Source organism: Amblyomma mixtum, chromosome 2, assembly GCF_055824585.1.
Source record: "Amblyomma mixtum isolate Tamu chromosome 2, ASM5582458v1, whole genome shotgun sequence".
In the NCBI taxonomy this organism is placed as follows: domain Eukaryota; kingdom Metazoa; phylum Arthropoda; class Arachnida; order Ixodida; family Ixodidae; genus Amblyomma; species Amblyomma mixtum.
The window spans coordinates 102,493,390-102,521,372 of NC_143013.1; the positions used below are offsets into that span (position 1 = coordinate 102,493,390).

Below are 27,983 nucleotides of genomic sequence, written 5' to 3' on the forward strand. Positions count from 1 at the left end.
AGCACCGATTGGGTTTGCTCCTTCAGAACCCCATCCATCCTATATGAATTTCGGAGGGGCGAACGTAGATGAAAAACCTAACGTTCTAGCTCAGGGGCTACCCACATCCCACGAAGATCGGACCGATGGCGGAGCTCGGTGGGCTACTCACGCAAGAAATGCGGGCCGAATGTGGGCCGTCCCAGAAGGGCTACCTGCATCTGTCCCAAGTGGGACCTATTGGGGCGTATGTTGGCAGCCCACTGGGGGCCGAGTTGCAAACCCTACATTCGCCCCATCGGGGCTCACATGGCCAGTCCACATTGGACCTACTGGGAGCCTTACTTCATAGCCCACTTCATGGCCCACTGCATGGCCCACTTCATGGGCAAGTTGTGACCTCTTTTTTAAGTACTGAAGCCTGGATTGAGCGACTAACTAACGTTGCATCTACTATGGATTTTTATCCATTTTGCGCCGCTTTCTAATCTCTATAGCCCTACCTTTTCGTATTATTCACTGCCAGTTCATGTAATGTTCCGCCTTAATAGTCCTTTGTGGGGTATGGGGAGATTCTAATAAATAAATAAATATGATTAGAAAAAACAGGTACCGGTCCTAACGAGACTATTAACCATCAAGAGCGCAAATTGTGTAGATTGTTGAAATTCTAACTTGCGGAGCACTCAGCCCTCTAGTTAACATGCATCCTTTATACGATTATGTTTCTATTACGCTAGGCGGAATCTGACGAGCAATCCGCAAATTCCCTCCAAGGGCTATTTTTTAGATGCTACGCGCTAGGATGGAGGACGGCAAAGAGTCATGGTTTAATTTTTCACTTTGAAAGAGCGAAACATAGGAACATTGTTTTTTCCATAATGAAAACTTCGCAGTTTTACAATAAAAAATATACGCAACATCATTGAATGGCGTAAGCACAAGCAGGAAATAGTGTGTCAGTTGCTCTCTGTGCGATGGAATCACGCAGGAGAATAGGTGGTTCGGTTGCTGTGCTTGGCTTCTGAACGACGGTGGATTGTGAAACTGTTGGTGTGAAGAGACCCAATTTTTGACGTGTTTTTCCCCGTAGTAACGTTCAAAGCTGCGCGCAATATTTCGCACTTGAGCTTGTTTTGTAGCTCCCCAAACAAGGCGTAAAGGAGAGGGGGGAGGGGGGGGGGCGAACGCTATTTGTACCATTATAAAAGGAGTACCGGGATTCACCAGGGTTGTTCTTAGTACCTAGAATCACAATACAGGAAATATTTAAACGAAGATGAGTTCTAGCACAACTGTGCTTTTAACCGGCGGTTTTGTGCTGGTATCTCTCCAATGTTCGATGCAAATGATGGGACCTCAGCTTCTTCAGCGCAGCCCTTCGGATGCGTTCGAGGTACTTGCACAAGCGCAACTTATATTCGCATGCACTCTCTGTGTTATGCCAGGGTCTTGATATCTTAACCAGCGCAACAATTTAACCTATTTTTAAGTTACAAAGTATTTGTCCACCGAGGCGACAATAAATAAACAGGGGCCGGCTGGTTCTTGTGTAGACAGTAAAGCTGTGACTCAGTGCCAATAATGAAGCGCAAACATGGTTGACATGGTGAAATTACAGACGATCTATAAGGAGCGCTAACAAAATTTCTTCCGCCACAGCTGTGTTCAATTACAAAAGCCTGCGTGTGTGCAAGATTCAAGCAGTTGATTACCGATCATCAATATCCATATTTTGTTAAAGTTCTGTATTAGTGAGGGGTGAAACATCCGCCTTTTAATTTATTTGGCATACCTTTCGACGTCGAGTTTGCAACTTCTTTGAAGCAGTTCTCGCTTATGTGTTAACAACATGTTCACAGTAGAACATTTCCGAGTCTCCTAATGTGCTGGGCGTAGCTTCGAGAACACGACTGATACTAAAGTTATATTTAACTGCTACTTTGGACCCGGTGGTTCTTAATCTTGTATTCGTGATAGCGTACGTAGACTCTATCTCTACTGAAGACTCAAGCCAAAATTTTCAGTTATTTTGCGCAACCTAGAGATAGCTAACCGAGATACGAGGAAATAAAACTGAAAATTCGTTTGTTTAACATTGTCACTAATCATTGAAAGTACCTGCACACCTACAGAGCCAGAGTTCACAGAGCTGTATAAAAGGGACGGCCTCATGAAGCAAGCTTAGTTTGTGTATTTTTATGTGCAAATAAAAACGGCAAAATAACTGAAGGATCCTCTGAAAGGACCAGATGACATGAATTATGATTGACTGAGGTAATACTGAATGGCTCCAAATTCAAATTCTTAGGTTTATATTATTGCACCAAATAACGTATACTCCATTGCAGTTCGAATGACGCGTTAAAATAGAGGTTTATCTCATCTGTTTTTCAATTCTTCTGCAACCACCAACAAAGTTGCCAGGAACTGGCCGCAATTGGCAAAGAACAGGGTTAATTGGAGAGATATGGGAGAGGCCTTTGCCCTGAAGTGGACTGAGTCAGCGTGATTTTGATTCTAAAACATTCAATACGTTTCATTGTGAGCAAAAGCAATACGAATATAAAAATAAACATCTCTCGATTTACGACTGCTTGGGGCCTGGAACAGGTTCGTCTAAATTTAGAGTATTATGTTAAAAAATATTCATATTGGCTAGAGCTTATAAATTCTCTGTTTTTGTCAAGCGTTGGAGTGCAGTGCTTTGTCACATCACTGCGAGTGCTTCATAAGTGCTATTCTGCGGATGTTCATGTCCAGATCCCTTTATTTCCTCTTGCACATTGTGACGGGACCAGAAACGACCAGAAGGCTGTAAACGACACAGGACAACAGAAGTTGTTGCGACGAATGGCTGAACATCAGCTGCCCAGCCGTTTGTTTCAGCTTTCTAGCCTCGGGGAGGCGCGCGCCCCGAGAAGAGCACCGCACAAAGACGAGAGAGAGAGAAAGGAATTTAAAGACGAGAATTGCACTATATCATTGCATCCGTGTAAAATAGGCATGTGCCATCTTTTATTTCACGCCATGCAACCAACCAAAATAGGCATCGTCCCGATGCTTAATGTGCACCTTGAAAATAGCACGGAAAGGAGTAGTTCTGCACGAAAAAATAAACCCTACCGGTCGTAACAAAAATTGAGGTGAAGCACGTGGACCACTTCAGATAGCACGGATCGTCGGGTCTTTTTAAAGCCATTAAGAACTACCTGATAGTTAAGGTTTCCATCAGGCCTTATTACTCTGTACTGTTCAAAGTATCAGCACAGTAGATTTTCGCCGAGCTTTCGTCGGCAAATTGAGAGCCATACCCAAACACGGTCTCCAGTTATATACCAGGCATAACGATGTTGGAGGTTACAGAGTAGAATATTACTGCGTTTTCCTTTATGCACCTCTTTCGAGAAGTGCATAAAGTTGTGACAATAAGCATGCAGGCTCTCTTCGTCCACATGGGTAACATAGCTTCCAGCATCGCTGTTATTTCGGGGCCGTGAACTATTGAGAACGATGTAATGTTGGTCGTTACCTGTATCAGAAAGCGTTTTGTTCTGTGGTTAAGTCGAACCTTTTGTTTGGTGGTGATATGATCTTCCCTGCTGGTTTGTGTCACTGTGGAGCAAAATCTGCTGCAACAACTCAGCCTTGAATGTAGCACCCCGGTTGATGATTAGAATCTCCGGCCCACTATGACGCAGAACATTATGATTGATGAATTTTGCAACTTCAAGGGCTTGCTGTTTGGCAGAGCTGGGGCTTCCGCGTATCGGGTGAGGTAGCTCGTAGCAAGGATGGCCCACTTCTTGTCCGAGTGCGAAAGTGGAAGGGGTCCCAGCATGTCAATGAAAATCTGCCGGATGGTCCTTGATGGTAGATCGATTGACTTTGTTGAAGATTTTGCGGGGTCGCAGCGGAGCACCAGAGCAAGATGACCAGCGTGGCAGGCTTCTAGTTCCGAACAACCCGTGCCGGGCGTGCGCTCCGAGCACGCGCTGTCCATCTTTATTTTCCTCTAGCGCGCGCTGGTACCGCCGATCTCAGCACCTGCGCTTTATAGCCTCGCCGGGCGCTATAACTTCAAAAGCCCAGTTGGCTTCGTTGGTGGTAGCTTGCGACGCTGACAGCCGTGACACGTTCTGGCGTAGTGCATGGCGTCCTCATCAGATGAGGCCAGTAATAATTTTGCTGGATCGTTGAAAGCGTGTGGGTGACACCTAAAAATTCCGGAAGTTGGTTCATCGTGGTAAGCTTTTACGACATCTTCTCGCCGACACGTAGGCATAACGATCAGATGCGCCGCATTGCCTGCGGAGACGTTTTCCTTCTCACAACACCGTCGCGCATGCATAACGACGGCAGCGCGCGCTTGACAGCTTTCGGGGCAGCCGCGCGGCTGCCATTTATAAAGTCCATGACGTGAATAAGTTCCGGGTTGGCAGATTGTTGCTCGGCGAGGCACGCTCGCTGATGGTGTTGAACAGGGTGACGTCATCAGTAGGGCCACCGGTGGGGGGATCTACATAGGTGAGCGAAATTCAATAAGCATTTGAGTGCTGGCGCACAGACTTGTGATGGTTATGTCGAATTTGTGGAGTCGTAGACTACATCACAACGTGGGCTGAAGGGTCCGTGAGCTTCGCCAGCCAGCGTAGGGTTATATAGTCAGTGACCACATTCAAAGATTTTGCATTAAGGATAAGGCCGTAGCTTCGAGATCACTCTCACAATGCCTAGACATTCTTTCGAGGTGACATAGTTAAACGCGGCTTTAGAGAAAGAGCCACTAAGTAAGGGATGACACGTCCGTGACCGCCCTTGACTGAACCAGACGGGCGCCCAGGCCTATGTTGCTGGCGATGGTATGAGGTTCCCTGTTGGCGATTTTTTCGACGTGGGCCAGAGCTGGAGGTGCTTGTAGGTGGCATTGAAGACCTTCGAATGCTTTGGCCTGCGGTACATACCAAGTTAAAGGTATGTCTGTTCATGTCAGACGCGTCAATGGATCGGCGATTCGAGTGAAGTGTTTTAGAAAGCGGTGGTAGTAAGCACTTATTTCAAGAAACCATCGCACGGCCTTCTGATCTTGCGGCGGAGCGAAGTTGAAAATAGCTGTTTTCATTGGTCGGGTCAGTCACCCACGTGGCTGACGACGTTTCTCATGAACCTGAACTTAGTGTATGCAAAGTGGCATATTTCGTTATCTTTTGATAAGGCCGGAATATAAAATGGCTTGCATGGCTGTTTCGAGCCACCGAAGGTGCTCCTCGAACATTGGAATGAGGACCATAACGTCGTCAAGATCAACGACGCATGACTTCACTTGAGATCCAGAAGTGTGGTTTCCATAAGCCATTGGAATGCTGCCGGTGTTGAGCACACAACAAAAGGGCATTGCCTATAAGTCATAAAATCCATCTAGACTGATAAACATTGTTTTTTCTCATCTGCTCTGATTTGCCTCAATTTGGCAGTGGCAGGAATTCAGGTGCATGGAGGAGAAATATCTCGTAGCCTAGAGACGATCTATAGCACCGTCGTTTTGTGGGACGGGGTAGACGTCTCTTTTAGCACTCTTCTTGGGGCGGTGGTAATCCACAAAAAACCGCCGTGTGCCATTTTTTTCTTTACGAGTACTGCATGTACCGTCCCCTGATTACTGGAGGGCTTTATAACGTCGTCGCGAAGCATCTCTTGGACTTGACAGTTCATAGTAGGCTTTTAGCGGGATACACATGGCAAGGGGACTGTCGAAGAGGGGATCGGTGTCATATGTAATAATGCGGTGCTTTACTTTGTGTGTTCTGCCGACACGCCAAGGAGTTGAGAAGGTTGCCCCACAGGAATGCAGGAGATCTCACACTTGTCGATGGTTTAGTTGGGAAAGGGCAGGGATAATGTCGGACTGCAAATCCGTGGCAAGGCTGTCGGGTATGGTCGACGGCACCCTGTAAATACCAGTGGCGTTTCGAATACCAGTTTGGTTGGTAACGTGAGCCACGACATTCCCAATGCTCAGATGCTAGTACTCGCCTCCGAAAATTTGTCACCAGAACTTCTGCTTTGCCACCTTCAAGGCGAACATCTCTGGCGGCAGCAAGGCTCTGTTACAAATGGAGGACTTGTTTGCTTTCCACAACACCTTCAGAGTTTCTCAGTGTCTTTGTGGTCCCGGATGTCATCATACTCGAACGGGGCGGAATAGAGACATGATCGTCAAGGATGTAGAGCGCCTTCGTTCGGTTGGAAGCACTGTGGATTGCGTGCTCCATCGAGAAAGTCACTGACTTGGATTGAAGAACTATTACGCCGTCATTTTCTCTCGAGAAATCCATGCTAAGGATGAAGTCGCAGGAACACTGATCGATTACGACGAATGTTGCCAGGAATGTTTGTTTCTTCTTGGACCGCTGTTTTATGCAAGCACAGCCGTTTTATGCAAGAGTCGGACTAAACATGCAGATAGTATAGGCAAAAAAACCTTAAAATAATGGATTACAGAAAATAAAGAGTGACAACACATAATCTGACTTTCCTGGCATATGTGTTCTTGGCGTTGCTTTGCTTATTCCTAATGAGCCATCGAGTAAAAACCGCCAGTCTTCATGGACGCAGTTTTCAACTCTTTTTTTTTTGTAAACGTTCAAGAACCAACGAGCACCTGGGAACAACAGGTGTACACCCTTCGCACGCATGCGGAGCATGTTTTTTAAGCATTCTAGGCTGCCAAATGACAGAGGCACGCTCGAATACAGCCTTCGTTTTGGGATGTGGTGAGCAAGGAATACGAGAGTATTAAGGGGCGAGGAAGACAGATACCGAATAGTCTTCAAAAGATGCCGCAGAAAGGTTTCACAGGTTTCCAGTCTCCCACCACTAGGCGTTATTAATTATTCAGTAGGCATTATTAGCTAGCCTCTGCACCACTAGGCATTACTAATTGAAAACCTGGAGTAGTGAGACCGGGACTTAGATGGATTTTTTTTTATTTCCACCTGCTCCCTCTACATCAAATATTTTTCTATGACTCTTTCAGTCGCATACTTCCATGTTCCGAATAATAGACTGAAATTAAATGCAGTTCGTATTTTATACGGCTCATTAAAGGTTTATTCATTCATGAGGAGATGAATTTTTACATTCTGTTCCTGCTGTCATTCGGCGCACATTTATAGCAATTAGTACAGATGCCAAGAGCGATTCGGTAACTCGTCGCCATTGAAGTTTCGATTCTAAGACGGCTGTGAAGAGACCTTAGGAATACGGGGTCTGCTCTGAAATTAGTAGGACTGGTTTTCTCCTGGGCGAACGGGCGGACGAGAGGCAGTCTGCGCGTGCAGGATCGTTGAAGGGGGATATTGGGAATGCTGGGGAAAATTGGCAGTCGGCTCTCGGCCGTCGAAGACAGCAGGTCGCTTGTACAGTGAACTACTGTCGAGACGTCTCGTCACGCAGAATCATAGAGCGTTTACTGGATCAGCGATACGCGTTCAAATTTTGTGCAAATCTTGGTAAAACGGGCAAAGAGACTCACGACATGATTAAGGAGGCCTACGGTGACGCTGCCATGGGTAGATCAGATGTTTTTTGAGTGGCACAAGCTGTTGCGAGAAGGTCAGGAAATAGTGGAAGACGACGATCGCTCCGGACGCCCTTCGACCAGCAAGACCAACGAAAATGTGTAGCAAGTGAAACATTTATTGAACAGTGACCGTAGGATGAGTATCAGAATGATTGCTGATGACTTAACATTCCTCAAACCCAAATATTTGAGATCGTGACAGAAAAATTAGCCATGAGGAAAGTGTGCGCGAAGTTTGTGCCGGGAGTGTTGTCAGAGGAGCAAAAGGCCAACCAGAAAGCGATCTGCCAGGATCTTCTTCATCATGTGAATGAGGACCCTGATTTTTTGCCCAGTACATGGCGGCAACGCTGCCTCAGGCCCCCTACAGCCCCGAATTGGCCCCGCCAGACTTTTTTCTATTCCCTAGAATGAAACCGACGCTCAAGGGGAAACACCACGGATCGGTAGAGGCGTTTCAACAGGCCGTGGCGAGGGAGCTAAATAGCATTCCGGTCCAGGCGTTCCTGGAGGCGTACGAAAACTGGAAAACTCAGTGTCAGCAGTGTGTAGGTGCGGAAGGGTGCTACTTTGCAAAATTCTAATCGTTTGTACTATTCTCTTGAATAAAGTTGATGAAAAAAAAAAATGAGTCCTACTACTTTCAGAACAGACCCTGTATACTTCTGCCTTTAGTATGGGAGCAGAGAACAAGCACTTCAAAAAGCCACAGAACTAGCGCCTGAGAATTCCGACGCCTTGCTGCATAACCTAACGCTCTTGGCTCTCTTTGCTAGTGCAATGCTATAGTAATGTTTCAGTGAACATTTTCAGAAATTTTCAAAAAGAACACTTTTGAAGTAAGAATATGACTTGCGGCATATTATTATCGGGGTTGGCGGACACCAGAAGACGGGTGAATCGTCTTAACTAGTAAGTTGGTTAACTAATTTTTAATAATTAACTGTTTAACTAGTAGAGCTAGGCGCCTAGTTGAAATTAGAGGTTTGTAGCCGCTCGTTAGTCATAGCCATATCTGCTTTTAGAATTTCGAAAACGTGATTACCTTTGGCGCTGTGGCTCGGCGAAATTTCGCTCTTTCGACTGGTTATGTACCTGGAGGGGTTGCTTTGCCTGCATGCTTTAGAAAGCGTATATAATTCCCCGCGATGCAGCCAGATTTTGTCAAGCCACAGCGGCGAGGTTAATCACGTTTTTGAATTTCTAAAAACTTATATGGCTATTACTAACGACACGCTTGAAATCTATAATTGCAACTAGCCACCTAACTCTATTAGTTAAAAGGTTAATTATTAAAAATTAAGTGACCTACTTAATAATTCAGACGATTCAAAGGCTTTCTGGTGTCCGCCAGCACTAGTGCTACTATGCTGCGAAACTATATTTTTACCCCAAAAAGCCTATTTTTGAAATTTTTGAAAGAGTTCGTTGAAACACCCGGTATTTTTCGTGTTAATATAAGCAGCCTGAATTTGGCACATATCGCAGTTACTACTGTGTACTTTCTGGTTTACTCTGGAGGCATCTACAAGGCAAACAAATTTTCAATATTTTTGTTTGCCTTGCATGGTGCAAAGGACATTATTCATACTCAGACTTTACATCTGCAGGCAATTACAAAAATTCCTCACCTTGTGGCGATCTCGGACTCGAACAATGACACCATTATGGAATGCTTAAATATTGAAGGAACGGAAATAAACCCAACGGACAAAACAGGCACCTTTGTGTTCCTGTTTAGAGGCCATCATGGAACAGAAAAGTAAGCCCCTTCTTTTTGTTACTATTGCATATATCACCTTCTGTTCAGAACAGCCAGGATTATGTGGCTTTACGACATAAAAAATTACTTCTTCCGGATAGTTTACAAGCGAGGCTGGCTACAGCGTTAACAACCTTTACAACTCATCAGATAACATAGCAGACGGATTTACAGAATCCTAAAGAAGGCTGTATGACCATGGACTTTCACGAAAAATAGATTTTAATTTGGTTATTTTCGCTTGTGAAGAATAGTGACTCTGGAATACCAGTTACGATGTAGAAAAGGCGACTCGTGATCAACAGAGGGAATTGTTTTCTCATGGCGAATGAAATGTTTAGGGCTACTGACGAGAAATGTTTTTTTTTAAACTTCTCAATGACACATACTGTTCAAGACATCGCAAGGCGAGTTTAATTATTTCCCAATTCACGGCTCGAATACGACTAAATGCATCTGTTTGTACCATGTCAGGGAAGGGTTCTTTTAGGTGGCCTTAGAGAAAAGTTGGATTGGGGAGCCTGGATTGAGAGCAGTTGGCGATATGAGTTAATGAAGATTACTTAAGTAATTTGCGATTCGCTGATGACATTGCCTTGTTAAGTAACTGAAGAAATGTGCTGGAAAGCATGATGAGTTTTTGAGACAGGCAAGGCAGAAGCTAGGTGTTAAAATTAACATGCAGAAAACGAATGCAATGTTCAATGATCTGGAGAGGGAACAGGAGTTCACTACTAGGGGTGAGGTTCAACAAGTGATAAGGGAATACGTCAGCTTAGGGCAGGTAGTGGCAGCTGATCCGTATCATGAGGGGAAAATAACTGGAAGTATAAGAATGGGGTGAAGCGCATATGGCAGGTTCTCTCTGATCATGAATGGCAGTTTACCAATCTCCCTCAAGAGAAAAGCATACAACAGCTATGCCTTACCGGTATTCACCTAGGGGACAGAAGCGTGGAGGCTGACGAAGAGGGTTCAGTTTAAGTTAAAAACAACGGAGCGAGCTTTGGAAAGAAAAATGATAGGTGTAACGTTAAGAGATCGGAAGCGGGTGGAGTGGGTGAGAGAACAAACGCGGGTTAATGACATCCTAGTTGAAATCAAAAGGAAGAAGTGGGCTTGGGCAGGGCATATGATGCGAAGGAAAGACAACTGCTGGTACTTAACGGTTACGGAATGGATTCCAGGAGAAGGAAAGCGTAACAGGAGGCGGCAGAAAGTTAGGTGGGCGGATGAGATTAAGTTTGTGGAGATAAAGTGGCTGCACCTAGCAAAGAAAAGGGTCAATTGGAGAGACATGGAAGAAGCCTTTGCCCTGCAGTCGGTGTAGTCAGGCTGATGATGATCATGAAGATGAGAGAAAACTTAAAAAGAACAGCATTAGGGTTTCGTGCCGTTGGGTTTCTGTAGGTGTCTCATGATGATAATATGATTTAGGCACTGTCGTGATGTTCGTGCAGTACAGCATAATGCTAATGCACATGGAAATTTGTAAAGAAGTTCATTGCCGATATATCCGCTCTATTTTCCTGACGTCACGAATCAATCTTCGGAATTATGAAAGCAGCGCAGTTCTGCCCTAATCTTAGTCACAAGTTTAGAGCTGGTGCAGACTCTCAAAATTTGATCATCCTTTTATTCAACCCTTTGCTAACGGATGGGGCACTGTAGATATGGGTAACAATACATCGCCCAGTTCATATTTACATCCTATGGGGTAATACCCCAATTAAATAGAAATACCGGCTCTCCCATGAAGCAGTCCTCAGGGCTAGTGCGCGTGGAATGTATATGCATGGGAGATTCAGACCGCTTTTCTCATACTGAAAGCTCGCAGGAAAAATTTAAAATTGAAATAATCGCAAAGCACGATGTCTCTAGTTAGAGTTGCCGCCACATCGCTGTTTAAGCTTGCAGCAACTCCGAAAGGATTTCAACAACCTCATTTTTAATTATTAAAACATGAAAGAAGGCACAACACTATTCGTAGAAGCATATTTTGAACCTGCGAGCTTTTGGACGGCAGCTCGGGATTCTAGGATGAGAGAGAAACGCTTCAGTAGCCGTATAAAAAGACTTATTAACGACAGTTGTTTCATGAAGATTGTTCGACGAAACGTTGTTTTTAGTAATTTATTATTAAATCTGCAGCTTACTTCGCCTCCACTCTACATTATGCACCAACAGAGCATCAACATCACGACGAGACAGACACAGAGAAGCAGTTCTCTGTGTTTCGTTCTGTCTTTGATGCACCGTGCCTGCAGTAGAAATACGCTCTGACATGTCCGATTTGCGGCTTTGCTCTACATTCGCCTTGCTCTTCTCGCAAGCTTTGCTGCTTTACACTGTGTTTGAAATAATTGTTCAACGGTAGAAAGCCGACGAACCATAAATATTTCGTCAGTGGGGAAGTGGAAAGAGAGTTGAAAGCTCGAACATATTTATTCCGAGGGATAATATTGGTTTATCCTACGCATCGCAACGACGTTTGCTGCTCAGCATTTAATATAACTGCAACGCCAAGAAGTTACTTTCAGAGGAATATTAAGAAGGTTACAGCTGAAGCTCCCTACAACTCTCCACTGTACATCTTGCTCTTTAACTGTTTTCCACGCACATTGAGCTAACAGCTGCTCTGAACTTTATTCCGCCGGCTATAACCGTAGGAATATCGCATTCGCAAACACATAGCAGATACCAATGAGCGCCGAGAGGTTACCAAAAGGAAGAAAGCAACGTAAGCACTTTTAGCGTGGTTATACAATTTATGCGCTTTTTTATGCCTCCTTTGAAGTTGAGCGAATAACGAGACGTCTACGCAGTATCAAACAGTAGACTTGCAATTATCGCCAGTCCGAGCTTCAACTCTTACCATCGGCTCTACACGTCTTATTCTGAACTGGCTTATTATGAGACAGAAAACTATGAATGCGCTACGTGTGTCAATGAAGAAATATGCATGAAAGAAAAACGTGAGCTGGGTTTTACTTTGCTTCTTGCGTCGCTGCTGCAGAGCGATAGATGGAAAACTGTGATTAGTGATCAATTTGTTCTATGGTTTCTAGGAAAAATGTCCCCTTCCATGTAACACTCGGATCCAGCCCAGACAGGTTTGACTTCTATACGGACGAGGGTAAGTGCTGGCCTTTTTATTAGTTCTGCCAACTGTGGTCATCAGCGATTAATATAATACTGAATCACGGCCGGTAAATAAGAAATCCTGCGCTGGGTACATACCGCACTGCCTAGCAGATGTCAGCATGGTTAAATTTCCCTTGATCCCACTCACATGATGTCACAGTTTTCCGCGGATTAATTCAGGAGGAATCACAGAAGCGTGAAAAAAATATTTAAAGTAAGATCTTGAACGATAGAGCAAAAGCACAATAAAGCATGCGAAATATTTGCGTCAGTAGGTGCTTAAAACATAACGTCGGCGCTAATGTGGCAGTAAGTAGACGGCAATGAGCCATTGTCAGAATATGTGCAATTGCAAACCGTTCAAATGTATTGGTATTTTAGAGTAAATAGATACATATTTCGCGAAACCTGATTGATTATTATATCAGAAAACCAATCTGAGAAAAGATATAGAGAAACATTTTTGATCATTGCCAGCTCTCAGATGGTGGTTTAAAAAATTTCGTCCGTATTGTTTGCACCAGGGCACTATTCTACAGCCAGGCAGAATGTTCGCAAGAATATAACAAGGATAAAGTCGATTGAAGTTGCTCTCACGGTTCCTTCTTTCGTAGCGAGCCGATACTCGAGATATCGCAAAATAAAGTGTTTTACACGAGCATACTCCAAATACCCGACGTAAACACTAATAAAACTGGTGAGGTGAACTCGAACAGCGGGATTAACGTGCAGTTGTGCCATTGAATCCGGATGGAGCTCCACAAATTTCCTTAAGCTTTGGTGTGATGTTTTAAGTGTTTTCTGCTTTTGTGTGCCGTCAATTTCTTTCCAGAAGCTTTTTACTACTAGGGCTTTACGCACATAGTTATTTTAGAGTAATCTATTACTGGGAATAGCCTTTAGTGACGCGGAGTCAGGCAGGGGTTCCGGAAAGCTTCGTAACCTTACCTAAGTTCCCTGTTTTGGTTTTTTATAACTGGCATGCATTTTATTTCAGCTTGCGTTCCACAATTCAAAGTGTAGGTTTCAGCCCATCCTTCGAGTCAAATTTCCGATCCGAAGAGACATATCAAACATTTCGAATACAAAGCCACTATTGGGGTACATATACTGATCTTGCCGGTTATTGTATCTTGTTTTTCATCCACCATTACCATTCCTTGCAACACTCAGAGAGTAAAGAGCCCGCATACTACGTGTCTGGGTAGTCTTACGGCGATGCAGCAACTGCGACTACTTGCTTCCTTTCAACAACTGCAACTGTTTGTGCCTCAACTCTTGCAGTCATGGTGTTGTCGCCGTAGGTAGCGGAAGAGTCGGTGCCAGCGACCTGAATGAGAAGGAGACTGTTAGGGAAGGTACATGTGGTGACAAATCAAGCGGCAAAATGAGTAGAGAAGGCGATTGTCACTGGACGGCCGCACGTGCCTGATAGCGCGGCGCTCTATATTTCGTTCAGTTTTTATTTCTTGAGAGCTTCGTGACGAAATGGCCTTACAGAGTGTAGCGGGAATATAGGTGATGAAGAACAGCAGAAGACAATTCCCGTTGTCAAAACTTTGGCAAGCACCGGGAGGCTTTCACCTTCCTTGTTCAGTTTGTGTCTGTACAGATATAAAAAGGCAGCTAAGCACAACACTACATGTGCAAACACATTCACTGAACCATTGGGGGCAATGCCTCGAGGGAATCTTCATGGTCCACAGTGAGCAATATGGGCCCGGAAAGGTGGTTGTATCCTTGGCATTGACCCGAGATGAAACTCCCAAAGCAAGCTCTAGTGCGACATGACAATACACGTGGTTCATGAAAGTGGTGAATCTGGTGGGAACAATAGTAAGCTAACATGCAGAAAGTTATTTCTTGCGCTTATGCTTCCTGAGAGGTTATGCTCGTAAAGAATTGATCGTGGAAAATTATTTTTTTATAATTTCAGCATAACAGCCTGTTTTCAAGGTGTGGGCTTTCAAAATAATGACGCAAACCCTGTGTTTCATGGGAATAATGTTTTGTTTAACGCGAACTGCACAGAAATTAGGCTCTACAAAATTTTCAATACATACATTCCAGTACAGATTTTCTATTTGTTTGATTGGTTTATGGGTGTTAACGCCCCAAAGCGACTCTGCTTTAGGGCGTTTGAAGCTTTGAAGCTTCTTACTGAAGTAATAACGTTGCGAATAAGAAGCGACAAAGTTACGTAGCTCGAGATGAGCACATCGTCATAGCTGAGCAGGGTTCCAATGTCAAGCGTGTAATTAATACCGTGATAAGCGACTGGGAAAGCGCTGCAAAAAGACCTAAGATCTTGCTGTTGTTAGTGTAAAGTTATATAAACCAGTAATTGCACAAGTTAGAGAGTGCATTGAGATATTTATTTTGGTGGTAAGTGCTCCATATAGCTTATGGCACAAAACAATGCACAGTATATTCTAAACAAACACAATAAATAATACCAAACTCCTTAAGGTCCTCCTTAACGTGACCTAAGGGCTTGGGCGTCCGCCTTGACTGCGGCGATGGCTGGTTAGAAACCTACCGCTGGCCACCCATCGGTAAAAATGAGTACAAGAGCACCCCTTCATACCGGCCGGGTTCCTGAGGGTTGTACGCTTGTAAAAGGCTCCGGAAACCCAGCTGCGTCCTTATCGAACACCACCAGCCTGGAAGAGTTGTATGTAATTCATTTGAGAGGTTCAACGGTGTTTGGAGAGTTCCGTGAAGTTTAAATTAGTTCGCTTTACGAGAGTACAGGAGGTGACAACTAGTCCCTGCATTTGAGGCGAGTGTTCAGAGTTTTTCAAAGCGTCTAAAATACGAGAAGGCCTATTGCGGACACTTGTTGTATGCTGGAATGAAATGCCCAGGTAGGTGGTTAGAAGTTACTTACAATCACGCACTCGATGTTCTTCGACAGAAAGGCTCTGTCTAGTGAAAAAGTTAAGATGAAGGTTCAGTTTGCTGAAAATTAGTAGCAATAGTTTGTGACTACTTACTCCAAAGCCTGCAAGAAATACGAAACATCCAATGTGGGCATCAACGCTGTCAACTATATAGCGTTAAGCTTCTTTTGATAGAGAGCAACTCTGCTTTACAGGTTAACATTGTAGGAAAACAACGCAGCGCGAACAGAAATGAGAGCTTACTCCACACATTGTGTATGTCCGCGAGTAGAAATAATTTGTTCCAAAACTTCGCTTGGAAAGCTAGGCTGTAAGTGGTATTACATCAGGGAGGGGTTGAACAGAATTATGAACAAAAAAAGGAACATATTTTGTACAATTTGCTAACGCATCATTGAACCAAATCTGGTTTTACAGTCATGGGGAAGTTTTTGCCAAAACTAGAGATGAGTTTTCACTGGCCCATTTGCAAATTTCCACTTGACCTCACCGACACTCGGCCTCGAAAGCACCTTTCCGGAGCACAACGCAGTCGTACATCACCATCCTTCTGCTCATAATCGTAGTAATCATCCTTGTCGTTTGCGGAGTTTTGCTCAACAGCACTGCACAGAAATTAAGGGAATAAGTTATTTGTCATCTGTTGCCGTTCACAATATTGTTTGGCGTGTTTTAGGCTTCTACTTTTTGCCTTCACTTCTCCATCAGCTGTATGCCATTCTTTTGTACTCTCTTATACTCTTCTTTTGTATTCGAAAGCATTTGAGCGTTTTGCACATAGATTTTGTGACCTGTTTCATTCGTATTTTGAACCATCATGTTGGCATTGTAGAGAATGTGTTCTGTTTTGCTTTATATTTCTGTACAACTCACCCCTCATGTAATACCCTAAATACTTTTTTTGGGTATTTAAGTTACTGAAATAAACAAAAACAAATCATTAAGTAACGGAGTGAATACGCAGCTAAAAAGCGCCTTATAAAAAAAGAACTCTGTGACAATAACGACAAATGGGGGTGCAAGCTGAGACGCGCCATGCGGCGAAGGAAAGGAGGGAAGCCCAGTCCGCGGCATCCTTCGAAAAACGAGAGTTGCCGAGGTCAGGTGATAGTAAAGGAGCGAAATTGGCCAGTTCAGAATGTGCCCCTAGAGCACAGCTGCCTATTACAGCGTATTGAGCAGAGAGTTAGAAAGCGTCTTCAGAGAAGCCAATTTTAGGAGGCTGGAAGATAAAGAGGCGAAATGAAGTATGTCGAAAATGGGAGCTATATGCGGTTGCACACGAATTTGAGAATACGACCAAACATGTCACAAGGTCGAAGAAACAGATGCAGCGGAAGTTCAGGCGTCTCATTAAATGCATGAAGTCAAGGACACTCATCCCGCTGTCCACCTCGAAAAAGTAGAGGCTGAACATAGAGGCACGTCAAAGCGCAAGAGCGTCCAGGGACGCCAAGCACGCTCGAAAGAGCAAAATTAACAGGACTCATGCACTGCTTGAAGCTGCCCTGACCGAGAAGCGTTCAGAATTCGGCTAATGTCATCAAAGACCCGCCCTTGAATATATTACTCTGGTCATGCACACCTTACGCCAATGACGCAGCAGACGCGGAAAATGTGCTCTTAACGGTACGTTGTCAAACAAACGAAACGTGTGTTTCGTTTCGTACCACCCCGGCACCTCTTACCAGCAGGAAATGTTGTTGGCTTGGTGTTCTTGCTTCTACCAAGCGAAAAATGTCTTGTTAAGCAAGAAGCTAGCTAATGAACTCGGTGATGAGCGAAAAATAAGGCGATGAAATAGTATGATATCAAGAAGAAATTCCACTGCTTTGGTGTTAAAGTTACTCCAAAGTTAACGTGGACGGTGCTAACATGATCACTCGCAATGGCAATAAAGGAATTTGACGCTAAGCTTCATCTAAGGTGAAATAATATGAAAAATGAATCCCAATTCTTCCAGGGTTCTATTAACAAAATCGAGTGCTTCTTGCTACTTTAGTCTCTACAACAGGCTAGCAACTGCTGTCTTTAAGAACTCTGAAAAGATTTCTTTTTTGGTGTTCATTCTAAGGCATAATAACATGTTTTTTTTATCTTCTCAATTATTCAGCCTTGTCTTCTCCTCAATTCTAGACCCTGAACAGAAAGCTGTTGTAGTCTTTATGTACACGAACTACATTAACTGCTTCATCGCTGACGGGCCTTACCACAACGGGGAACGTGAGTATAATACGTAGAATTTATTTCTTGTTTACAGGGCATTCTTATTGCATTTTATTAAGAGGATTAAAAAATGTAGGCTTTGAACGATAAAAAGAAAATGCTTGGTTTAAGTCAAAAACTGTTCAAACGCATTTCAATGACGCGAAAAAAGACGCAGGCTGTACAAGTGTACATTTCTCACTCATTTTTACTGCAAGTCACTTTGCAGCGATGAAGAACACAAGCCATCCGAAGACATTATCTCTATACATTAGATGAAGGAATTAGTACAAGCTCTGCCTTCATTCCTCTGCGCTCGTCTTTTAGCAAACTAGACGACTCTCTACTGCGGAAAGATAATGACGACCGGCTGGAATTCACCATTTGATGAATTGGCGATGTTTTTCTTGCATTAGAACCAACACCCCACAGTGGCCTTGAATCTTGCGCATAAAAAAATGTAAGCTCAAATCAACGTCAGGGGTATAAAATTTTGCCATGAAGTTTTCTATTAGGGCGTTTTTGTAATTTGTTCACTTGCTTGTATTATTTGAAGAAAGTGTGTTTGTGAGCGGGCAGTTTTAGCGACCTACAGGGGGTGGCTCGATTGGTCGAATACGGTAGCCGGAAGCTAGACAGCTTCTCTTCTCAGACTCAGTTAAAATTACGCGCGTGCTTAAATAAAGGTGATGATTCGCAGACGACATGTTTATTTTCGAGGCAACTACGGAATAGTTCAGGGTACTCTAATAGAAACAATAAAGGCAATGGTGCATTCTTGCGATGGGAACCAAATCGTTCTTTTAGAGTTTCTCTATCGCTCGCATAGAATAGTTAAGATTGCCATAGAAAACTAAAAGGTATTGTTTTTGGCAATAACAATACCATTAGCAACCACAAAATTGCAAGCCTGCCGCGAGGAGATCTGCGGCCATATTAGTTGTTATAGTGGTATCATACGATATATGAAAAACTCCGTTCCTAAACAGGTTCTCGTTGAAAAACGTGCTAGACCGGAATTTCTGGATGTGTTTACGTTGTCAAGCACTTTTTGAAGAAGGGTGCTTTATACCTGGGTGAGGAGGAAGGAGAGGGAATGGCGGAAGATGCGCGACAGCACGAGCGCTACATTGTCTTTGAGGTCAGTTATCAGCGACCTGCAAATAATACCCAGATAGCATTCGATGTGAGGCCCATGTGGGCTCCACTTGGGCAAGCGGGGATGGGGCTACCCCTGTAATATATTCGTCGGCACCCGATTTAATATGAGTGGGCAAGTCCAAATTTGGCCTGTCGCTGCTGATGCTACATGGGTCCCATGTCGGTGCTGCTAGGACTGACTGAGACTACTTTCCGGCATCCAGCTCACATCCTGCACCCAGCGCTTTGTGGGACGTGACAGGGGAGATGCAGCATAAATGTAGTCTATATGCACGAGATGCCTCTTCAAGTCGAAATTGGGCTGCCCACACTAAAGTGCTGTGCTTTCCACATCGCCGTGGAGGAACTAGAAACCAGGAGTGGCTACCTGCTCGCCACATCGGTCTCCTTTCGCTTATTTGAATGCAGATGGAAAGTAAACCGGTTTCTGTCAGAGAAAAACCTCCTCAAGCCCAATAGGGATTGCCGACAGAAAACCGTACATGGGGCTGGGCAGGACTGCTAAAGGCCCGCCCAGCCCAATGTACGGTTACAGTGCCCGCATGCTGACTACATAAGTCTTGTCGAGGTTTTGACGGCTGATGAAACATAAATCTAGGCTCTAGGCAGGAGAAAAAGCAGCAAGCCCAAGTGGGCTAACGATGCAATGCCGCAGTCGGGCTCACATTGGCCGTAGCGCAGCTGCACACATCAACGGGCATACATGTTATCATGCATTCCTTCTTTTATTACGCAAATTTGATGTATGCAGGCTTAAACATGCGTTGGGAAAGTTCAAAAGCATTAAAGCGCTCAGTCATGCTGCATTACAGATTGACTAAGAGTCTTGGGTCATCTACAAGGCATGATTACTCTAACTACAAGGCATGATTATGCATAATTTGTACAAGCTCTATACATTTTACATCACGTCACTTGTAGTCTTCGGTCATGAAACGTTGCAGAAGTAAGGTGCTGAGTCATTTTACGCAGCAGAATAATTTATGACTCAAGACTACGCATTATCACCATCAGCATGTCTACTCCCACAGCAGGGCAAAGGCGCCTATCATATCTCTCCATTTAACCTTGCCCTCTGACAATTGCGGCCTGCTTATCCCAGCAAACTTCTTAATCTCATCCGCCCACCTGTCTTCCTGCCGACCCCTGCTACTCTTGCGATCTCGTGGAATCAATTTCGCTAAACAGACGATTGAACATTACGTTGGATTTCTGAATAATAATTTTAGACGCATCATTCCACTCTGCCCGTCTAATTTATTGATCACAATTTGCAGTTCATCTCCTGAATGGCGTATCAAAGCAATAGCATCAGAAAATCTTTATTCTTCATTAACTCTTATCCCCAACAGTTCCAAATCCAGCCTTCTCAATAGCTCCTGTAAATGGGCGGTGAAAATCATTGGCGAGATCGTGTCTCCTTGCCTGACACCCTTCTTTATAGGAATTATATAGCTTACTTTGTTGAGGGCTATGGTAGCTGTGGAGTCGTTATAAATATATTTCATTATTTTAAGACAAGGCTATTCTACACGCTGATCCTGCAATGCTGCACGACTGCTGAGATTTCTACTCAGTCAAAGGCTTTCTCGTAGTTTGTGAAGGCTACATATGTAGATTTTTATATTCTGCTCAATTTTCTAATGCCCGATTGATAGTGTCAATAATATATATTGTCGAGTATTTTTTTAGAAAGTCTGACTGATCATTTGGTTGATTGATGCCCAAGGTTGTCCTGACACTGTAACCTATTACCTTAGTAAATACCGTATAGGCAACTGACCGTACACTAATTGGTGTGAAAATTCCTTCAGGGTTGCCGTAGTGTGTGTATGCGTCCTCTCAGTATCCGTCTGCAAGCCGTGTGACTACACGATGCCTGAAAATTTTGAAGGCTTTGACGTCTCTCTTCTTTATGGATTTAAAATATCTTAGCGTTCTTCTAAGCTTCCAGTACGCTAGAGATGGTAAGGCATTGCGTATAGAGGATAGCTAGTTTTTTTCTATCGAAATCTCCCCTAAGTTCATCAACACACCCACTCTCACCTGATCTACACCAACTACTTGCTATCTTTACATCCTGCTAAGGCTTTCTTTACTTCCTATTTTGTTACATGCGTGACGTCCCATTTCTTTGTGAGACAGCGTATCTGATTAATGTCCTGATCACATATACTACTGTATATTTTTATAGCTCTCTTCGAGTACTTTCACTATTTATCTACATTGCTGATGATATTGCCCAGTTTGTCTCGTAAGGCATAGATCGGATTTTTGCCAATACCCAGTTTCTTCTTCACCTCTTCTACTCTACCTCGTTCTTTAGCGCATGCTCAATTCTCCCCATATTCAACTTTCTGATGGCGGTGACTTTGCGCTTATTGATTAAATACTGATAGCTCTGGCACTTTTATTTTGTCTGTTGGGTTTGATGATTTCACGTTTTCGCGTTTCTTAATCAGACATTTTGTCTCCTCAGAGAGTTTGCCTGTATCCTGTCGAACCATCGCAGCGCTTACTGATACTGCGCACTCCGCATTGATAGCCGTGAGATTATTTTTTATTGTTTGAACATCACAGTCGTTGTCCTCATTAGAGCCCATTATCTCTTTTTAAGCATGTTAAGAATACTTTTTACAGCCGCCATACAACGTACGTTACGCTACTAGTAAATTGCTGAGTCATGATATGTTGCCGAATGACTATGCGGCTTGAATCATGACTATTACTAAGTGTCATGACTTCATAGTTCACAATACGGTATGTTTCATCGCTCATAACTGTACATATTCGCTTACATGAGTTGTAACATTGTACGCTGGCTTTCTGACATCATCCTAATTTTATGCCATGCACGTGGTCAGACGGCGAACGGCAGCTTCAGCAGGAAGTCTTTTCTTGTCCACGCAAAATCACTCCTTGCTTTTCTGTTTCAGCGCAGGTTCCAGCTTTAAAATCACCTTGTTTGCAGAAATCAGGAAGCAAATATTTTATGTGAAGCAAATAAAGGTTCTGCTTTACTGGGCTTCAATTTCCTAATGCGACACAGCCTAAACGGGACGCCGTAGTGAAGGGCTCCGGAAATGTCGACCACCTGGGGTTCTTTACCGTGCACTGACATCGCACAGTACACGGGCCTCTGGAATTTCGCCTCAATCGAAATTTGACCTCCACGGCCGGGATCGAACCCGTGTCTTTCGGGTCAGCACCCGAGCGTCCTAACCACTGAATCGCAACGGTGGCCTGCAAGTCAACGTGTAAATACAGATGTCTACGACGTGTCTCTGCTTACACAAAGTTTTCTCCGCTGTCACGAAGTGAAGGAAATCATAACATCCCGTAACGCACAGATGAAGTAAACCTGATACCATGGGCTCCATGATGATTGTCTACGTATATCTCATACGGTTCACTGCGGAGCAGGCTGTCTGAACCAGATGTGATAAATATGCCAATTCACGAAGCGCTTCTCGTTCAAATTAGTAGCATCTTTCAGGCCAGTGCAATCCATCTATTGAAATAATGTTGTTGTGCTGTATACCTCGCTTTGACGAGGTTAAGAATTATAGGAACGAAAAAGATCATCCAGAGTTCTGAAACAATAATAGCATTTGCATTCCGATTAGCTATCGTTAATGCAGGGATTTGCAGGTACCCAATAAAATGTGCAGAATATTATTGGGGGGAAGCACCTGAATAGTTATTTCAAAAAGAAAAAGGTTCACAGCGTTAGTTTGAGCGCATAGCTTGGACAATCACATTTATGCTGTAAGCACAGTCCGCATGCTTTCTACGTTTTTAAGAGTGTACAACTAATAACCTCTTTGCTGGTAACATTCAACGGCCAGTTACATGAATTTATAATAGAGAGATTGTGGACAAAAGCAATAAGAGGTCGTAAGCATGTGGCTCTGGTCACTAAAGATACCATTGTTTTAGACTGATTCCTTCTGGGTCCACTTCTTGCAGAATGCATGCTTTTCGTGTCGAAGGGAACAGAAGATGACGTGCCAGCAGAATGCATCGAGCAGTTTGAAGACATCTGTGGCGTTACCGTCAACGAATACAGCCGGGATCTCTGCCCTGATGAATAGAAGGAGAACACGGATTTCAGTCTAAACCTATAAGCTAGCTTAATGATGTTGTCGTCCCAGCGGAGTTTTTAGCTTTGTGGAGGAAGGACACTGCACAGGTACTTTTTTGTAAAGGCGTGAGATGGCACTGCGAGGTTTGAATTGTGCGATTTAAAATGTGCACCCGTAACTCACACCATGGAAGTTATGTTTGGCTTTCTGTTGGATGTTAAGGCAAATAAAGCAGTCATCAGCACATTATTGTACCCGTATTCACTTCAAAATATTCTAAGGCTCAACTGGAGCACAAACATTCCATGTGATTATAAACACGGAATAAAATCATCAAACAAAAGTATTGAAAAAATGGAAAACCTTAAGGTAAAAATATCGGCAAAATTCATGTGCATTCTAAAGGCAGTACAGACTGCCCCCTACCTCTCCAGCCCCCCCCCCCCCCCCCCCTGAAAAAGATAAAACAGAAAGTGCAGCCGCAGCGTTTAAAGGTGATTGCAAAAAGAAAGCGACCAGTTCTGAAAAACACTACACAACACTAATGAAAAATCCTTGCGCGACAAACCTTGGACTCCGGCTGGACACAAGAAAAAAAAACAGAAAACGCATGAGAGGAATTACTTTCTGCAAACGCCGGTTATCAGATCATTTACGAAAGGTGCTATGACAATTGTGGATAGGTTAGATAATTCGTTTTGCATGAAACTACCTATTACTATGCACTCAAACTGTATGTGTAAAGTTTTGCAAAATTCGTCGCCGTGAGATTCCACTGGACACACTGTCATTTGAGCGATCACGTTCTTGATAGAAGCTGCTGCCAGCCGTCTAGTATGAATTTTCCTGCTGCCTAACGAAATTAGTCAGACAACTTCTGCTAAGAAGCCATGGAAACGCTGAAAACGGTGGCAGCGCTTATGATTAAAGTGCCCTGATTCAACCCCTTGGAAAGAATACCATCGAATAGAAGCTTGAACGCTGCAAAGAAACTGTCACTGCTTTGTACCCTAAAGCTGTCTTTGTAATGCGGAGGGAAGGGTACAGGTGACGCAATCTATTGTTTCATCGCTAATTTCAGATAGGTGGCCCTCCAAATTTTCGAAGTTCTGCGACCCTTTAATTAGAGATGATGTTTTTAGGCAGCTAAAAAAATGCGGAAACAAGTGAACACGAGGCGTTCATTGCTGATATAAGGGGCGGTGCACAAATAACGGAATAGATCGGAGGTACCGCTGTAAAGTTCACGTTTCCACAACAGGCACAGATGGTGAGTGGTTACTATAAGCCCTGGCCAGTTGCGACGGCGCCGCCAATTTTCATCACAGTGGACCACGTCAATTATACTTAGCCTAGCCACGGCTAACGTAGAATTGGTTCCCATAGACCACCTCGACTGAATCCTGTAATGTGTCGTTGAAGAATTAAAAGACAGCGTATCTCGCAGGCGACGTTATTTGAGATTATTATTGTACTGTTCGCCATTTCGCTCAACAGATGAAGCGGCATGAAATTTTTTGAATTTATCATAAACAGTACATCAGTTCAGTATAATAAATAACTTGTTAAAGAAACCTGTAGCGGCCCAAAGCTTCTGCATTGGAATGACAGCACCTCGACTCTTGTTTACAAAAATATTTAAATCATGCAGTTTTCTTATACAGGTATTTTGCCGTATAGTTTCTATTCTGGCCTGCATTGGAACTGTTTAACCCTACTTAAAATATGAATGTTTTTCACGCCTTTACTCTTAGAGTGTCTGTTGGTTTCAGTATTGCATTCTGAGCTGGTTCGGAGCCATGACCTCTTTCCCCGTCCTTATCTATCCCTGCGTGACTACCTAATCGCACGAATTCCACCACCACTCTTCGTGAACAGCAGTTCGGACATGCGGAAATTCGCTGAACACACTGGTTACTTGGAAGCCGCGCCGTACTAGATACCCGCGCGCGATGAATGGCGCTGCTCTTTTAAAGGGTCAATAGCAACTTGGAGTTCGACATCGTGTAGGTGAGTATCGAACATTGCATCTGAAATATAACCGGCTCTCGTTGCATCCGACAGCAAGACGTTTTAGTTGCCTTCAGAAATGTAATATGGCGTGGTAAAAACGTCAATCGTTACTACGACCACGGTCCCTCGATCTTCACTGGGAGCGGCCTTCCAAGCTGCTGAGCGGATATTGGGGAGTGTGTGACGCCGTAACTTGCAGTTGCGGCCTCCAGGGGCAATGGAGTGCGTACGACGAGGGACGAAGAGTGGAAAGCACAGGACAAGACGCTGAACTTCAACTAAGGTTTACTCCAAGAAAAACAACATTTATACAAGATTCGTAATCACACCTCATAAACAGAAGACACCGTCACATCATAGAGGCACGTGGGCGCATGTGGCACAAGTTAGCATTTAGATAGTTGAATTCCTTCTTGGATAACGATACTGAAGTGCAGCTCATGAAACGGTCATGTTCTTTTTTTATGCAGTAGGCTTCGGAAATTTCCCTGCTAAGCTGGGTCGTTAATTCTTTCAAGAAAATTGTGCCGCGGAACCTGGGCGTGCAGTTACGACAATGGCGACATTCTGCCAGTTCCCCACCCCTCGCCAATGATTCAACGGCTGCGCGACGGTCCTGAAGCGTAACATTGAGGCAACGTCCAGTTTGCCCTATGTAGCAATTCCCACATGTGAGGGGTATTTGGTACACCACCCAAGTTTTGCAGGGAACGAACCTGTCTACGTGCTTAGGGCTGCACTTATTCTTTTTCCCACTTCCCTGCACCATAATGCACATGCACGGAAGCTTTTTGGGCGCCGTTTTGCGCGGTTGTAATATGAACTCCGTTGTCAACCAGCAACTAGCCCGCCTCCACTTGTTACATGTGCTGCCAGGGGCGCCCGACACTGAGGAATGTTGAGAATGGCTGGCGCTCTGGTCAGTTTGGACGCTCGACCATGCGCGTGATAGCCTTTGCGTTTCCCAATCCCTCAGAGGAGCAATGGGAGGCTGTGCTGCTCAGCGATGACCCTGACCGTCAGCACTGGCTGGTGGGGAGGGCCAGCGCAGCAGCAGCAGCCAGTGGACTGCCGGACTAGGCGGCCCACCCACATATTCTGAGAATATTGAAAAAAATAAAGATGTTTGTATTCAATCAATCGTTGAAATTTCGGTGTGCTTGTCGAAAGCAGGGGATTTAGATTGGTTTCACGCTTATGCACTGCTAGCCGCTCGATTCTCGAGAGAGCTAAATTTCTCTACAACAATGTGGCCTGCAAGCTTACCTGCGCTGCGAGGACGGTACATGCCTCAATATATATACTGGCACGCGGAAAGCACGTCAGTAGGAAGAAAAGAGAAGAGAAAAGTAAAACACGCTATCGTCTAAAGCCTTTTCAGTAGAAATATTTTGGAATGCTAAGTCTGATACATCTTTTGGGTACCTACCCTGGCTGAAGACGTAAGCACAGAGCCTTATACTAACAAAAGCCAAAAAGCTTAGGGGCTTTTGGGCGCGTCGCAGGGCTCTAAAAATTTGATGAGCAGAAAATGGGCAATATATGAAGGCCTTGATAAAGAGAAAAAGAAGGGACCAAATCTCGGATGAGTAGTAAAAATATTTCACCCAGTGCTTCCCTGGCCTCATTTATCCATTAGAAGCGGGGAGAGTAGTTATTGCAAAGAATGCGAATTTTCTTCTTGAAGATTATCGCGCAGTTTAAGCGCCTTGCATATGAGAGAAGTAAACATTGCACATTGCTGACATTTGTTTGAATCCTGTTTGCACTTATTTCTTTTATGTCCACGCGTATAGGCATGAAAGAGGTATATTGAAAGGGTTTATTAATGTGTGTTGCGGAATTCCGTGTCGCCGCTGTCCTAAGAACCCCTCTGCGAGAGTCGTCGCTCAGAGTCACATTCGTGGCCTACTTTCGCATATTGTCATGGAGAATGAAAAAGAAAGTCTCTGGAATAACTTCTGCGGTAAACGCTCCATCCCGTTCCCAGGTAGGCTGCGTTTCCGTTTCTGCCATGTCCTTTGCGGATTTTTCGAGAATATCTAAAACCTTTGCGCGACTTGTCACAACTCGAATGCTCCCAGAGTCTCCGCAGTATGTTAGCAAGGACTGCCATCTAACGAATGCGCTAAGAATGTTTGGCTCCACAACATTTTGCGGCTAGGCAGTCATAAGTGCAACCTTGGGTGCAGCGCTCCGCAGCTGTTATGTCCCCCAGAGATTTCAAAGAGGAATATCAAAAAGAAGGACAGAAGTGGAAGCTACGGAGACTGACGGTGGTCAGACGTTTTGCGTCGTATCCGTCACAGTACAACCGGTACTTTCCAAGACGAAGCCACAAATGGTAATTTGACGATCTGATTCATCAGGCCAATGGTGCACCACGACAAGGTATGCCGAGAACAATGAAGGTTAAAAAAAATAAACACTTCCAGTGTCACAATGTAAAATGGGGAAAGTCAACACTGTATACTGGTCCTGAATATACCGGAGAGACAAGCTACAGGCTGGTGTTTCGCCGTCGAAAATGTTGCCTAAAAGAGCCCTGCGCTTATGAATAACGCTAGTTTGTCATTTGGTTTCGAGCATAAAACTTTAAGTGAAGTTCAAGTTGAAAGTTTATTGACGGCTAAGAGGAAGTTATACAACTGAATTATTTCCGTGAGCGAAACCAGCAGCAACCTTTTACAGGCATGCGCAATACTCAAAAATATATACTCGCATCATTTTCTGGCACCCTTGTTCACACCCAAAAACTAGTGCGTTCTGACCATAACTAACTATAAAAATGTAGTAGCGTTTGTCCGTAGTGATACCGAGAGGGCGTGCGGAAGCGTGTGTTCAGCCTGATTGGCTCAAGGGTTTGCTTTGCGGGGTCATCGTCACATCTGGCGACGATACGTCACCGTGCAGTCTTGTCGCAACCAGTGCTGTGAGCGACGCTGGGAGCTCCGGATCAACGGCCGCGGCGCAGCCGGCAGCTTTCGTCGTCGCCGCAGCGTCCACTCCTAGCCAACTCCACGCTATAAGGGACGCCAAGACCTTTGGGCCCATAGACGCGTCGCCGCCGCCTGCGTTCGTCGCCGCCGCCGGTGCCGCCGTGCTCTAGGTCTCCCCGCTCCCCCGTAACATGGACACCGACATGCACG

At 44.4% G+C, this 27,983-nt stretch overlaps 1 protein-coding gene and 1 long non-coding RNA gene across 3 annotated transcripts in view; one reads left to right on the forward strand and one right to left on the reverse strand.

Annotated features, from left to right (window-relative positions):
* LOC149360339 (uncharacterized) overlaps positions 1-27,983 on the reverse strand; it is a 47,986-nt gene that overhangs the window by 2,411 nt on the left and 17,592 nt on the right. For both annotated transcript variants that reach the window (XR_016288829.1, XR_016288828.1), the window contains exons 2-3: positions 15,055-15,130; positions 13,661-13,797 (exon numbers count right to left, since the gene is read on the reverse strand). This is a non-coding gene — a long non-coding RNA (uncharacterized LOC149360339). The remainder of the gene's footprint in view (positions 1-13,660; positions 13,798-15,054; positions 15,131-27,983) is intronic.
* On the forward strand, positions 1,242-22,979 carry LOC149360340 (uncharacterized). The gene is made up of 5 exons (XM_089572288.1): positions 1,242-1,375; positions 9,172-9,323; positions 12,392-12,459; positions 17,507-17,593; positions 22,706-22,979. Exons 1-5 carry the CDS (start codon positions 1,259-1,261, stop codon positions 22,828-22,830), a joined length of 549 nt encoding a protein of 182 aa, XP_089428414.1. The 5' UTR covers positions 1,242-1,258; the 3' UTR covers positions 22,831-22,979.